General features: G+C 37.4%; 1 protein-coding gene across 2 annotated transcripts in view; it reads left to right on the plus strand.

Annotated features, from left to right (window-relative positions):
• The window catches only part of BUB1B (BUB1 mitotic checkpoint serine/threonine kinase B), a 55,189-nt gene that overhangs the window by 17,509 nt on the left and 22,188 nt on the right, over positions 1–15,492 (plus strand). For both annotated transcript variants that reach the window (XM_027553510.1, XM_027553509.1), the window contains exons 6-10: positions 4,514–4,683; positions 5,859–6,073; positions 6,235–6,326; positions 8,009–8,235; positions 14,890–15,002. In XM_027553510.1, coding sequence (XP_027409311.1) covers positions 4,514–4,683; positions 5,859–6,073; positions 6,235–6,326; positions 8,009–8,235; positions 14,890–15,002 — 817 coding nt within the window. The remainder of the gene's footprint in view (positions 1–4,513; positions 4,684–5,858; positions 6,074–6,234; positions 6,327–8,008; positions 8,236–14,889; positions 15,003–15,492) is intronic.

Raw genomic sequence — 15,492 nt, forward strand, 5'->3', positions numbered from 1 at the left:
GATCAGGAAGACCCTGCATGGCAACCACTAAAGTATTCTTGCCTGGAGAATCCAGTTGGCAGAGGAGCCTGGCTGGCCACAATCCATAGGGTCACAGAGTTGGGCACGACTGAAGTGACTTAGTGTGTGCACACACTCCATCTATAGTTATTATAAAATATCAACTATATTCCCTGTGTTGTACAATATGTCCTCGTAGCTTAGTTTGTACCTAATAGTTTGTACGTTCCTATCCCCTACCCCTATTTTGCCTCTCCCCACTAGTAATGACTAATTTGTTCTCTATATCTGTAAGTTTCTTTTTTGTTTATTCACTAGTTTGTTGTATTTCTTAGATTCCACATTTAAGTGATATTATGCAGTATTTGTCTCTTTGTCTGACTTATTTTGAGTCCCTGGTGGCTCAGAGGTTAAAGCATCTGCCTAGAATGCGGGAGACCCAGGTTCGATCCCTGGGTTGGGAAGATCCCCTGGAGAAGGAAAATGGCAACCCACTCCAGTACTCTTGCCTGGAGAATCCCATGGAGGGAGGAGCCTGGTAGGCTACAGTCCATGGGGTCGCAAAGAGTCGGACACGACTGAGCAACTTCACTTCTCACTTCTTCTGACTTATTTCACTTAACATAATCCCCTCCAAGTCCATCCATGTTGTTGCAAATGGCAAAATTTCATTCTTTTCTGTGACTGAATAGTATTCTACTATATATGTATACCACATCTTGTTTTTCCATTCATCTGTTGGTGACAATTAGGTTGCTTCCATATCTTGGCAGTTGTAAATAATGCTGCTCTGAACACTGGGGTGCATGTGTCTTCATATTAGTGTTTTTGTTTTTTTCAGATACATACCCAGGAATGGAATTGCTGGGTCATATGGTAGTTCTATTTTTAGTTTTTTGAGAAACCTCCATGCTCTTTTCCACATTGGCTGTAGCAGTTTACATTCCCACTAACACTGTACAAGGATTCTCCACATCCTCGACAACGTTTGTGATTTGTGTTCTTTCTGATGATGGTCATTCTGACAGGTGTGAGGTGATACCTCGTTGTGGTTTTGACTTGCATTTCCCTGAAGATTACTGATGTCAAGCATCTTTTCATGTGCCTTTTAGCTATCTGCCTTTCCTCTTTGGAAAAAGTCTGTTAAGGTCTTCTCTCCATTTTTAAATCAGGTTTCTCTTTTCCCTTTTAACTTGACAGTGTCTTTTTATTAAAAGTGGTTCTTATACACAGCAACGAGTTGGATGTTGTGTTTTTCTCAACTCTCACAATGTTTTTTATGTGGTTTATTTAGAACATTTTGATGGAATTACCAACTTTGTGGGATTTAGATATGTTATTTTAATATTTGTTTTCAGTTTCTCTGTCTTTTGTTCCTTTGTTGCCCCTTTACTGTCTTCTTTTGGATTGTTGTTTTTTGGGTTTTTTTTAGTATTTCACTTTATTGACTGTTATTTTTTTAGTGGTTCCTCTAGGGTATATAATACATATACCTAACCTTTCACAGTCTACTTAGAGTTAATATTTTACCACTTCAAGTAAAATAATAGAAGCTTTATAATCATATAGGTTCTATATCTTCCCTACTTTCTTGATATACTGGTGTTAAGTATTACATTTACATACATTGAGAATCTCATCAGACAATGTTATAATTTTTGCTTTCAAAAGCCATATGTATTTTAAAGAACTTAGGAGAAAAATAGTCTGTTATATTTACCATTTTTGTTCTCCTTATTCCTGAAGTTCCAGGTTTTCCTCTGATATCATTTCCTGTCAGACAAAAGAAGTTTTTTCCTAGTCATTCATTTAGAGTGAATCTTTTCCAATAAATTCTCTTAGTTTTTCTTCATCTGAGAATGTCTCTCCCTCCCCCCCCACCTCCAGCCTTACAGCATGCAGAATCTTGATTTCCTAACCAGGGATCAAACCCGTGCCTCCTGTTTTGGAAGCGTGGTATTTTAACAACTGGACCCCCAGGGAATCCCCTGAGAGTGTCTTTATTCATCTTTATTTCTGAAGGATATTTTCATTGGATGTAGACTTTTGGTCCAACAATTCTTGTAGCATGTTTCTGTCTTCTAGACTCTCTGATATCTGATGGGACATCTATAGTCATTTGAATGGTTCTTCCCCCTTTTTGTAATGAGTTGATTTTCTCTAAGTTTTTTTTTTCTTTAACATTGCTTTTCAGCAATTTGATCATGATGTATCTGGGTATGATTGCCTTTATATTTAATCCATTTGGGGTTTACTGGGCTTTTTGAATTTGTAAAGACATGCCTTTCACAAAATTTGAAAAGTTTTCAGCCATTATTTTTAAAATACTTTTCTATACCTTTTTTTCTGGAACTTCAGTTCCACATATATTAGACTCTCTGATACTGTCCCGCAGGTCCATGAAGCTCTGTTCATTTAAAACAAAATTTTAACTTAATTCTTTCTATTCTTTAGGGTGGGCAGTTTTTATTGATTTGTCTTCAGGTTCATTTACTCTTTTTTTCAGTCTTTTCCATTCTGATATTGAGTATATCCAGTAAATTGTTTACTTCAGATATTGTGTTTTTCAGGTCTAAAATTTCCATTTGATTCTTTTTCATAGTTTCTGTGTGTCAGTTGAGAATTTCTGTCTTTCCATTCATTTAAAATATTTTTACCTTTATATTATGGAGCATCATTGAGTTAGCTGCTTTAAAATCTGTCTGAAAACTCAACACCTGGGTCATTTGATGTTTTTATTTTTTTTTTTTATTAATTAGTTTATTTTAATTGGAGGATAATTACTTTACAATATTGTGATTTTTTTAAATATTATTCTTTAAACTATATATAAAATTTCTACATAAATACCAATCATGGTTGTGCTGTGATTTCTATATTTATATTTTTGGTCACTGTGCTGTAATGTGCTTCGTCACTCAGTTGTGTCCAACTCTTTGCAACCCCACAGACTGTAGCCCTCCAGACTCTTCTGTCCTTGGGGATTTTCCAGGCAAGAATACTGAGGTGGGTTTTTATGCCCTTCTCCAGGGGATCTTCCCAACCCAGGAATCGAACCCAGTTCTCCCACATTGCAGGCAGATTCTTTACTGTCTGAGCCACCAGGAAGCTGTCATTTGATTTGTATTTCTGTTTTTCCTTTGAGAATTGGTCACATTTTCCTAGTTCTTTATATGTCAGGTGATTTTGGATTATATACTAGACATGTATACTGGTATTATTAGACTCTAGGTCCTGTTAGTTAATGTTGATGCTTTTGTCTTATTAGGTAACCAGCCTTCAGATATAATTTCTTTTTCAACTTATGTGAGTAGTGGTTCTAATGTCAGTTCAATTTTCAGAGACCTTTAGGTGTATCCCATTTGTCTGTTACTCCAGGGTTAGTCTAGTGCTTGGACAGTGGTTTATATTATAGTTCAGTTCTCAAAGCCTTTTCTGTGCTGCTTTGGGTCTGCTTTGTGTATGCATAGCTCAAGGGTGGCCCAGGGCTTGTGCCAATTCATGTACAGAATCAGGTGATTCTCTTCTTTAGCTCATCCCCTCCAGTATTTCTCCCATACTCATTGGCCCTCACAGTCCACTTTTTCCTTTCCTCTGGAAAAAAAGATGAGATTTCTTTAGGAGTTTTAGCTTCCTGCACTGCTAATGTAACAATTCAAAACCAAATGGAAAAGAGAAGGGGGGGAAAAAAAAACAGGAAACAGCCTTGAGTGGGTTGTTTCTTTGACTCCTCTCCACAGTCTACTTGCTTTTGTTTACTTTTTAGAGACCTCGGTTGCTTTTTTTGTATTTTGTCTGGAGTTTTTAATTCTTTTTTTTTTTTTTTTTAAGTTTTTTTTTTAGAGTTTTTAATTCTAATCGGTGAGAAAGAGAGAAGCTAATATGGGCTTATTGCATCTTGGCCAGCATTTGCAGTTTATTCAATTTCTTTACCCTTTTGATAATACTTAATACTTTGGCAACTGCACAGAAGTTTAGTCTTCAAACTTCTACCAGTTTTACTAAAATGTCATGTTTAATGCAACTTCATTCATCTGATTCAGGGAAAATGTTGGGGTAGGGAATCCGATGGGGATTCTATGTAGCAAGAGAGACAAGAAAATAGATGTGTCAAGATGTTAACAATTAGTTAATCTAAGTAAAGAATATATGGGTGCTCACTCTTTCAACTATTTTGTGAGTTTAAAAAGTCATAATAAAAAGTTGATGGGAAACTCTGATCTTAATATATTCTATAATCTTAATCTAAGACACTGATCTAATCCCGAGGTCAACCTGCTGGTGCTCTTCAGAGTATTTTTGATTGGTCAAATTTGGACATACAAATTTGGACCTTCTCTGATTTCAAGGTGGCTTTCTTTGTTTCTGAGAGAATAAACACTTTCTTTTGGCTATTTTTATATATTTCTTCCCTTACATCCCACTCTTTTCCCCTGTTTAGCAAATTAGGAAATTGAATTTGGACAGTAGTGTTCATCTCACCAACTGTTAATGGTCCCTTCTCTTATTTTAGACAATTCCAAGCTCGAGTGTCTCGGCAAACTCTGTTGGCACTTGAGAAAGAAGAGGAGGAGGAAGTTGTGGGATCTTCTGTACCACAGCGAAGCACACTGGCTGAACTAAAAAGCAAAGGGAAAAAGACAGCAAGAGCTCCAATCAGCCGTGTAGGGGGTGCTCTCAAGGGTAAGTTTGTTAAGTGTTATTATGGGAAGCTTTTAGTTTCGGGTGGTAGGCAAATTATGTAAGGAAATCATGTATAAATATATATATGAACATTGTCCTACTGTTCTGACTACTAGGAAGCAAAAAAGAAGTCTAAGGAGAAGCTGAGATCACAGTGTACAGTAACACTAAAACATGTCAGCATTTTGTGTCATTAATTAAGAAACACCTACTCTGGGACTCTTATAATGCAAAGAAAGAGGGAAAGACAGACAGAAGGAAAAGAAAAAAGAATAACTTAATCTAATATTTATCTAGAGTAATAAGCAACTAGAGTTTCTGAGTTTCAGTTATTAGTTGAAAGATATGCAGTAATATAGCAAGTATTATCAAAGTAAAGCTTACATGTACCAAATTCACAAAGAATGTATTAATTTGATCTTCAGTTTTGGAGGGTGAGAAATTGGGCTCTCTTTGTATACTTAAAGATGATCAGCAATAGCTGTTTTTTAAATCTACTATTTTTTTAGGTAAATTTTAGGTTCCCAGCAAAATTGACCAGAAGATACAGAGAGCAGTAAGCTTTTATTAACCACATTTATAGCAGTTAGACACGTAGACCAGATATTTAGATCTCTTATCCCTATCCTGATATATCAACTTTGTAATACTCAGAATGTTCCTTGGAGATCTGAGAATTAGAGTACAGAGAATATAGTCCTAAAAAATATTTTATCCAGATCATGATGAAGCTTGAGTCTAATAAGCAGCCCCACTAAAGAGAATACCAATAATAAGTGAGCTAACTTGGTTTTTTTTTAGATTCAGTACATTTCAGCTGAGAGAAAAATTTTACCAGAAAAATGAATATTAAGATTTCAGTTAATCCTGATAAAATTAAACAATGTTAGAATGATGACTGAAGGAAGATACAGAATTTGTTTTTTGGATATCTATATGTAAAAGATTACAGGTGAGGGAAAAGGGGAGGGTATAAGTAACAAATGCAGAATAGACTTAAAAATTAATTATTTGATGCATTAAGGTTTTTAAAAATTATTATTTAAAAAAATCTCTGATTCTATGGTAGTAGAAGTAATCTTGATTTGGGAAAGGTTCAGGTGTACCTTATTGGGCATCTAAATTGGTGAAGATTTTTAAATTTAGATTTTGAAAGTTTAATATTTTTCTCTTAGCTCCAAGCCAGAACAGAGGTCTCCAAAATCCAGTTCCTCAACAGATGCAAAGTAATACTAGAATTATTGTTTTTGATGAAAATACTGATGAGGCTTCTAGAGCAGAGCCATCTAAGCCTACAGTCCAGCCATGGATAGCACCTCCTGTGTCCAGGGGCAAAGAGAATGAGCTGCAAGCCGGCCCTTGGAACACAGGCAGGCCTTTGGAATACAGGGTAAGGACTCTAATCCAGTTTATTTGTTAACATAACAAAGTTCAAATAGAGGAGTATTTTTAGCATCTCTTTTAATTCCTCTTGAATAATTAGGCATGGTCTGCATATGGTGCATCAGAATGTAAAACCATGGTAATTTTAGTTTTCTTCTTCATCGCCAGCCTCGAGGCAATACAGCGTCTATGACAGCTGTACCCTCTATGCTTCCAAGTTTTACTCCATATGTGGAAGAGACTGCACAACAGCCAGTTATGTGAGTTTGATTTCCAGATATTTTGTGGTGGAAATTACTAAGTTTGGCAGGGGCACCTATCTAATTCCTAAAGCCTTTTCTTCTTTGTGGAAATGAAAGTAAACAAAAGTTTTATTTCCTTTATGTCTTTTTTTTTTTTTTTAGTGTGTTAGGGCTAAAAGACCACTTGTTATTCTTATTAAGGAATAAACTCAATAGGTTTATATTTAAATTGGTGTAGTCAAAGATAGTCACTGTTATTTAAGGGAGATGTTCTACCTTTATTATTAACAGTAGTGAGGAATTATGGCAGTTTTTGCTCATAACCTGCTTTTTCTTTCTGAATGTCTTTTTCTTGGCATTTCTATGAGATATAATAGATGATTAAATAATCAGGCAGTCTGAGATTCAGTCTAATATATAACATTGTGGAGTGGTAATATTAGGTCATATTTTGTGTCCCATTGCAAGAGTTTCTTCATATATAATTTGTAACCCCTCATTATATGCTAGGTATATGATGTTTGTGTAGGTTTTTTCATAAAGTCTTTTTATCAGTTGAGCAAATTGAGGACGCTTTTTAAGCATGTAGATGCTTGGACCATTAAAAGTTCTGATCCAGTGTATCTGAGTTGAGGACCAGATACAACTAAAGAACAATCTTTAGTTGTAAAAAGATACACAAAAAAATAAAAGATATATAAGTGATTCTGATCCTGACTGAGGTATGCTCCATTTTCAAACCTGTATTACCACTCTCTACTCTTCCCCTTCAGCTGATAATGTTGAATTTTACATCATCAGTTCTCTAAATGCTGTATTTCTAATTCTTCTGGGTTCAGAACAGTGAGAAATGGGCATAAGTTAGCTTCATTTTGTACACTGGATTCTATTTAGATTTGGTTATTCACCACAGTCATAGAAAACAAATTTATGGTTACCAAAGGGCAAAGTGTTAGTGTTAGTCGCTCAGTCATGTCCGACTCTTTGCGACCCATGGACTGTAACCCACCGGGCTCCTCTGTGCATGGAATTCTCCAGGCAAGAATACTGGAGTTGGTAGCCTTTCCCTTCTCCAGGGGATCTTCCCAATTCCGGAATAGAACCCAGTTCTCCCTAATTGCAGCCGGATTCTTTACCGTCTGAGCCACTAGGGAAGCCCACCAGAGGGGAAAGGTATGGGATAAATTAGGGGATTGGGATTAACATATACACATAACTATATATAAAATAGATAACCAACAAGGACCTACTGTATAGCACAGAGAACTATATTCAATATTTTGTAATAACCTATAAGGGAAAAAAATCTGAAAAGGAATATATATATACATATAATATATATAACTGAATCACTGCTGTACATGTGAAACTAACACATTATAAATCAACTATATATACTTCAATAAAAATATTACCTCCTTTGAAAAAAAGATATGTTATTCAGATTTATTTTTACCTATAAGTAATATAAGCTATTTGATGACTCTTAACTTATAGCTAATTCCTTCCTCATCCTAGTAGTACTCAGAACATAATTGTTGATGGACTATGTAAATTATTTTTAGCCTCTTAATCATTTTTGTTTTTTGGAATCCATCATATATAATCTTACAACTGACATCATCCCTGTGTTTTGTCAAAACGTAAGAAACAGCTCATTTGATCTATATGATAAATAATAATTATCTTGCTTCTTTTAGGACACCATGTAAAATTGAACCCAGTATAAACCACATTCTAAGCACAAGAAAGCCTGGAAAGGAAGAAGGAGATCTCCTGCAGAGAGTTCAAAGTCTTCAGCAAGAGTCTGAGAAGAAGGAGAAGATGATGTATTGTAAGGAGAAGATTTATGCAGGAGTGGGGGAGTTCTCCTTTGAAGAGATCCGGGCTGAGGTTTTCCGGAAGAAATTAAAAGAGCGAAGAGAAGGTATGTGTATTTATCTAGCTCAAGTTTGTAAAAATAACTTAGTTGTAGGAAGACTGGGTTGCTATTTTAAGCCTGAGGAAAGTTACTGCTGTTGTGTGTAACTTTGTGTGATGCTTCTGTGGTTTCTATGTTTCTCTATTTAAGCTGAACTTCCATTGCTGCTTTCTATGAAACCCATAAGGGAAAATTTTAAACAACTAAGTTTGTGTTCAAAAGTAAAGAAACTGCATGACCAGTTCATCTTTCCCTGCAATAGGCAGACAGAAAAGTGCTTTTTCCTAATATTTCCTAAATATTTCACTTTACTTTTGATACTGTGCCTGAAATTTCTCCCAGGGCTAATTTAGATTAACGGACTCTGTCATTTAGATGATAGTAGTATGTCCTGTTTATTAAACAATTCTTTCTGAGTTAAGGGAGGCTTATACATTGAAAACGGAGAAGGCAATGGCACCCCACTTCAGTACTTTTGCCTGGCAAATCCCATGGACAGAGGAGCCTGGTAGGCTGTAGTCCATGGGGTCGCTAAGAGTCGGACATGACTGAGCAACTTCACTTTCACTTTTCACTTTCATGCATTGGAGAAGGAAATGGCCACTCCAGTGTTCTTGCCTGGAGAATCCCAGGGACGGGGCAGCCTGGTGGGCTGCTGTCTATGAGGTCGCACAGAGTCGGACACGACTAAAGTGACTTAACAGTATACGTTGAAAAACTGGAAATTTGGAAAAAGTAGGAAGTGGTTCTGATTCTAAAGCCTAGAGATGCTTGGGGGCAAAAGGTGCCCAAAGCAGGCTGAAAGTAGGGAAGTTTAGCATTTGGAATTTAAAGCATTAGAAGATGAGTGAGAATACAGAAAAGGAGGTTGGGGGTGGGAGGAGTACAAAAATAAATTTTATCCATTTAGGCATTTTGACTAGGATATACCAAGAATGAAGAAATGTTTATTATTATTATTTTTTTTAACACAATCATCCAGAGTAACCTGCAGCTCAGCTCACTTAAAGAGATGTGACATTCATAGAGCTAGCTGGGAAACTTAGCCGTCACTTATAATTTGTTTGAGAAAAAAAATCATTTCAGAGTTTCAGGTGTCAAGTTAGAAGCAAAGGTCTGTAAAGCAGCCTGTTAGTAAGTTTGGAATTGCCTTATTTGTTACATCAACTAGTGCCTTCCAAGACTGACAGAAGTGCTCTGGCCTCAAATAATATATGGAAAAATGGAATCTATGTGTCTAGGTAGGAGAGAGGGAATGCGTAAAAGTTAAGGAACTAGTTGTGTGAAGCTTTTTAAAAGTGGAAACCACCACAGCAAAGAAATAGGCTAGCAGAATAGCCACATATGAGCTGGGAAAGGAGCAAGGCACTTAGGTGAAACTACTGCTTCCTGAAGGGAAGGCTCTAGCGACACCAAGTATATTAAAGTAAAATAGTACATTTTATTCTCAACTAGCTAAAGAAGAAGCTGAGCTAGGGTTAGTTGGGATTTGAGTACTGAAAGAAGTATTGACCTCTGAGGATATTGTAATACTCTTTTCCTAATCTTGTCTCTGAATCTAGTTTGTACTCTTAAGAAATCCTCATGCCTATAAGAAAGTGGTTTCTTGTTATATTTAAAACTAGCTTCAAAGATTATTGCTGACATTCAACTCTCAGGTAGGGACATGAGAAATGAGGAAGCCACAGGTTGGGTCTAAAGACAAGGCTGTTATCCTTTCTTCCCATTACTACTTCTAAAGCATTTTCCCCCTTCTTCAAAAAGTTTCTTTCCAATTCATGTCTTCCAGTTTTTTTCCTACCCATCAAACCTCCTTAGTATTCTACATACCTGCCTCATTTCTTATTTCTACCCCTACACCATCCACTCTATTGTATTCACCTGGCAAAACCTCAACCCTAGTTAAATCCAGCTATCTCCTCACACTCTGTACCTGCATCCAAGTATAATAGTTTAAATGTAGCTGGAGAAAAATGCAACTATGAATTGGTCTCATTTTAAATCCTTTTTATTTTTTATTTTAGCTATGCTGGATCTTCGTTGCTGTGCGTGGGCTTTCTCTAGTTGTGTTGCACCAGCTTCTCATTGTGGTGGCTTCTCTTGTTGCAGAGCGTTAGCTCTAGGGCACATGAGCTTTGCTGGACCAGGGATCGAACTTGTGTCCCCTGCATTGGCAGGCGGATTCTTAACCACTGGACCACCTAGGAATTCCTCATTTTAAATTCTTGACCACGACATTTACCAGTGCCTAACAATCTTACTAGTTATCTGATAGGTGAATTTCTTCTTTCTGCTAAACAACTAATTTAATTTTCTTTCATTTTCAAATATACATCCCTGTACCTCCTGACCTATCTCCTTTGTAACCTCATTGAGAAAATAGAAGGAATGTGATGGTAACTCCATTTTCTTCCACCAAATCTGCCATCTCTGCTATCTGTACACTCATTCTTTTTGTTAAAATTTAACATTTCTCTGTTCCTATCAAAGGAATGGTCCTTATTTCTTCCCCCTCTAGCATTTTCCCTTTTTACTAAACCATTCTTAGTAATTTAGGCAAATATAATGTCTCCATTTTTTAAAAAGAAAGAAAATCTTCATTATCCTTATTCATCTCCAACTACAACCCCATTTTTATACTCCCTTTCACAGCAAGATTTGGGGGCAATTGTAATCTTTTGCTGCCTACTATTTCCTCAACTGAAAAAGCTGGCTTAAAACTCAACATTAAAAAACAAAGATACGTCATCTGGTTCCATCACTTCATGTCAAATAGATGGGGGAAAAGTGAAAACAGTGGCAGATTTTATTTTCTTGAGCTCAAAAATCACTGCAGATTGCTGCCACAAAATTAAAAGATGTTTGCTCCTTGGAAGAAAAGCTATGACAAACCTAGACAACGTATTAAAAAGCAGAGACATTACTTTGCCAACAATGGTCCATATAGTCAAAATTATGGTTTTTCCGGTAGTCATCTACAGAAGTGAATTGAACCATACAGAAACCTGAGTACCAAAGAATTGATCCTTTCGAACTGTGGTATTGGAGAAGACTCTTGAGAGTCCCTTGGACAGCAAGAAGATCAAACCAGTCCATCCTAAAGGAAATCAACTCTGAATATTCATTGGAAGGACTGATACTGAAGCTCTAATACTTTGGCCACCTGACTTGAGGAGTCAACTCTTTGGAAAGACCCTGATGCTTGTAAAGATTGAGGGCAGGAGGAGAACGGGGTGACAGAGGATGAAATGGTTGGATAACATCATCAACTCAGTGGACATGAGTTTGAGCAAACTTGGGAAAATAGTGAAGGACAGGGAAGCCTGGCATGCTGCAACCCATGAGGTCGCCAGGAGTCAGACATGACCTACCTATTGAACATTTCCTCAAGCATCATTTCTATTCCATTGATCACAGTGACCAGAAACCTCCTTTTTGCCGAATCCAATGGCTGTTTCTGAGTCCTGATCTTTATTGACTTCTTAGCTTCATTGAGTACAGTTGATGAAATGCTTTATGAAATGCTTGTCTTTGGCTTCTTCCTTGATGGTGTATTCTTGCTCCATTTCCTTTACTGTTCTCATCCAGGACCTCTTCCTGAGGCCCAGGAGAGTTCTGAAATATCCCAATTATCTCTTCTTTCCACAGCCATCTTTAAGTAATGGATTAAATACTGTTTACAAGCTATCAACTCTCAAATTCATATCCCCATCCCTGACATTTCACCTGATCCCCAGACTGATATTTAGTTGCCTGCGTTTATTGGCTGTCCTAATAGGCATCTTTTAAAATTTATATGTATTTGGCTGTGCTGGGTCTTAGTTGCAGCACACAGTATCTTCAATCTTCATTGAGCATTATGGGGGTCTTTAGTTGAGGCATATGGAATCTAGTTCCCTGACCAAGGATTGAACTCAGGCCCCCTGCATTGGGAGTTCAGAGTCTTAGCCACTGGACCACCAGGGAAATCTCTCCAATAGACATTTTAAGCTCTACATAACCAAAAACAGTTGCTGATTTATATCACAAACCACACCCCAATATACAAATGTACCACAGGCTTCCCTATTTCAACAAAAGGCATCACCATGCACCAAGTTGGTTCAGTTCAGTTCAGTTGCTCAGTCGTGTCCGACTCTTTGCAACCCCATGAAATGCAGCATGCCAGGCCTTCCTGTCCATTACCAACTCCCGGAGTCCACCCAAACCCATGTCCATTGAGTCGGCAATGCCATCCAACCATCTCATCCTCTGTCATCCCCTTCTCCTCCTGCCCTCAATCTTTCCCAGCATCGGGGTCTTTTCCAATGAGTCAGCTCTTCACATCACGTGGCCAAAGTATTGGAGTTTTAGCTTCAACATCAATCCTTCCAATGAACACCCAGGAATGATCTCCTTTAGGATGGACTGGTTGGATCTCCTTGCAGTCCAAGGGACTCTCAAGAATCTTCTCCAACACCACAGTTCAAAAGCATCAATTCTTTGGTGCTCAGCTTTCTTTATAGTCCAACTGTCACATCCATACATGACCACTGGAAAAACCATAGCCTTGACTAGACGGACCTTTGTGGACAAAGTAATGTCTGCTTTTTAATATGCTGTCTAGGTTGGTCATAACTTTCCTTCCAAGGAGTAAGCATCTTTTAATTTCATGGCTGTAATCACCATCTGCAGTGATTTTGGAGCCCAGAAAAATAAAGTCAGCCACTGTTTCCACTGTTTCCCCATCTATTTGCCATGAAGTGATGGGACTGGATTCCATAATCTTCGTTTTCTGAATGTTGAGCTTTAAGCCAACTTTTTCACTCTCCTCTTTCACTTTCATCAAGAGGCTCTTTAGTTCTTCTTCACTTTCTGCCATAAGCGTGGTGTCATCGTCATATCTGTGGTTATTGATATCTCTCCCGGCAATCTTGATTCCAGCTTGTGCTTCCTCCAGCCCAGCGTTTCTCATGCTGTACTCTGCATATAAGTTAAATAAGCAGGGTGACAATATACAGCCTTGACATACTCCTTTTCCTGTTTGGAACCAGTCTGTTGTTCCATGTCCAGTTCTAACTGTTGCTTCCTGACCTGTATACAGGTTTCTCAGGAGGCAGATCAGGTGGTCTGGTATTCCCATTTCTTTCAGAATTTTCCACAATTTATTGTGATCCAAACAGTCAAAGGCTTTGGCATAGTCAATAAAGCAGAAATAGATGTTTTTCTGGAACTCTCTTGCTTTTTCCATGATCCAGCGGATGTTGGCAATTTGATCTCTGGTTTCTCTGCCTTTTCTAAAACCAGCTTGAACATCTAGAAGTTCATGGTTCACATATTGCTGAAGCCTGGCTTGGAGAATTTAAGCATTACTTTACTAGCGTGTGAGATGAGTGCAATTGTGCGGTAGTTTGAGCATTCTTTGGCATTACCTTTCTTTGGGATCGGAATGAAAACTTACCTTTTCCAGTCCTGTGGCCACTGCTGAGTTTTCCAAATTTGCTGGCATATTGAATGCAGCACTTTCATAGCGTCATCTTTCAGGATTTGAAAGAGCTCAACTGGAATTCCATCACCTCCACTAGCTTTGTTCGTAGTGATGCTTCCTAAGGCCCACTTGACTTCACATTCCAGGATGTCTGGCTCTAGGTGAGTGATCACACCATCATGGTTATCTTGGTCATGAAGATCTTTTTTGTATAGTTCTTCTGTGTATTCTTGCTACCTCTTCTTAATATCTTCTGCTCCCCCCAAAAAACTCTGAAAGGCATCTTTTATCCCTCTTTCCTTACCATTCCCCCACATCTAACGAATAAACCAACTTTGCCACCAAAAAGTTTCATACATCTTTCATTTATCACCAGTCCCATTATTACCTCAGTCCAAACCACAGTCTTTTAGCTGGACTACTACAGTTAAGACTTTCTGCCCTCTTTCTGGCCTTCCCAAAATTCATTGTGTTCACAGCACATTATCATTTTTGGAAAATCAGGTCATGTCCCTCCTTTATTTAAAATTCTCCCGTGTTGTTTCATTGTCTTAGAATGCAGTACAAACTCTTATAAACCCTACATGATTTGGCCCTTGCCTAACTTTCCAATCTCATCTTTTACTTTGCTCCCTATTTCTATGCTACAATCATGTTGGTGTTCTTTTGAGTCCTTGTACCAGTGATCTTGTTCCTCCATTAGGGCCTTTATGCCATCTAGTCCCTTGCTCTAGAAACTTTCCTCAGATCTTTATATGACCAGCCTCTTGTTATCCAGGTTACAGCTTCATAATGTAACTGACTTAGATGATCTCCCCTGATCACTGGTTTAGTAGCTCCTGACCTCCATTCCCCTACCCAATAACACATTTTCACATCACCTAATTTTTATTTTTAGCACTGATTATCTTGTTAATTTCTGTGTGTTTGTCTCTGCCAAATTGAACATTAGCATCACATGACCAAGGACTTTGTATTATGTGCCACTAAAACCTAAATACCTTGTTGTGCTTGGCATGTAATAGATTTCTATTTCTTATTGACTGAATAAATAATAGAGACCGAGACCTCAAGTTGAGGACTTTGCTCCATTTGTGTCATTCTTATCTGTAATATTGACTGTCCCAAAGACAATCTTTGACAGGATAAATTGCTATGAGGAGTAATGCCTCAGCCAACTTTACTGTTTCTAGCTGAGCTACTGACCAGTGCAGAGAAGAGAGCAGAAATGCAGAAACAGATTGAAGAGATGGAGAAGAAGCTAAAAGAAATCCAAACTACTCAGCAAGAAAGAGCGAATGAACAGGTCATTTTCTCTTTTCAGTACATAACAACTAATGCTTATTGAAACAAATTTAAAAATATGAAAATATAGAAGGTAAAAGTCCTGCCAGTGCCCACTCAGTTTTTGGTAGTTTCTTAGCTACTAGTATCAGCAAAGTTGAGCAGAAAAGTAATTTTAACAGGTGACTTCAAATGGAATTTGTGGCATATAAGTGATATAATTTATTGACATCTTAGTTATACTCTAAATCACTATTCTGTTACTTCTGACTTTAATTTTTTATTCTAGTTATGTTCAATTAAAATGAGATTAGCTAAAGAAATTTAGTGTGTATTTGCTTGCCACTACTTAGTTAAGTACAGCAGTATCAGTTTATACTGGTAACATAAATTTAAGAACTTCTGTGGGACAGACATTCTATATGGTTAGTAAATATCTTGGGAAAGTGTATAGTAAAGCTAATTTTGGCACTAAAACTTGAAAATAGGTAGCATTTTCTAGATAAGAGGGA

The sequence above is a fragment of the Bos indicus x Bos taurus genome, chromosome 10 (assembly GCF_003369695.1).
Source record: "Bos indicus x Bos taurus breed Angus x Brahman F1 hybrid chromosome 10, Bos_hybrid_MaternalHap_v2.0, whole genome shotgun sequence".
Taxonomy (NCBI): domain Eukaryota; kingdom Metazoa; phylum Chordata; class Mammalia; order Artiodactyla; family Bovidae; genus Bos; species Bos indicus x Bos taurus.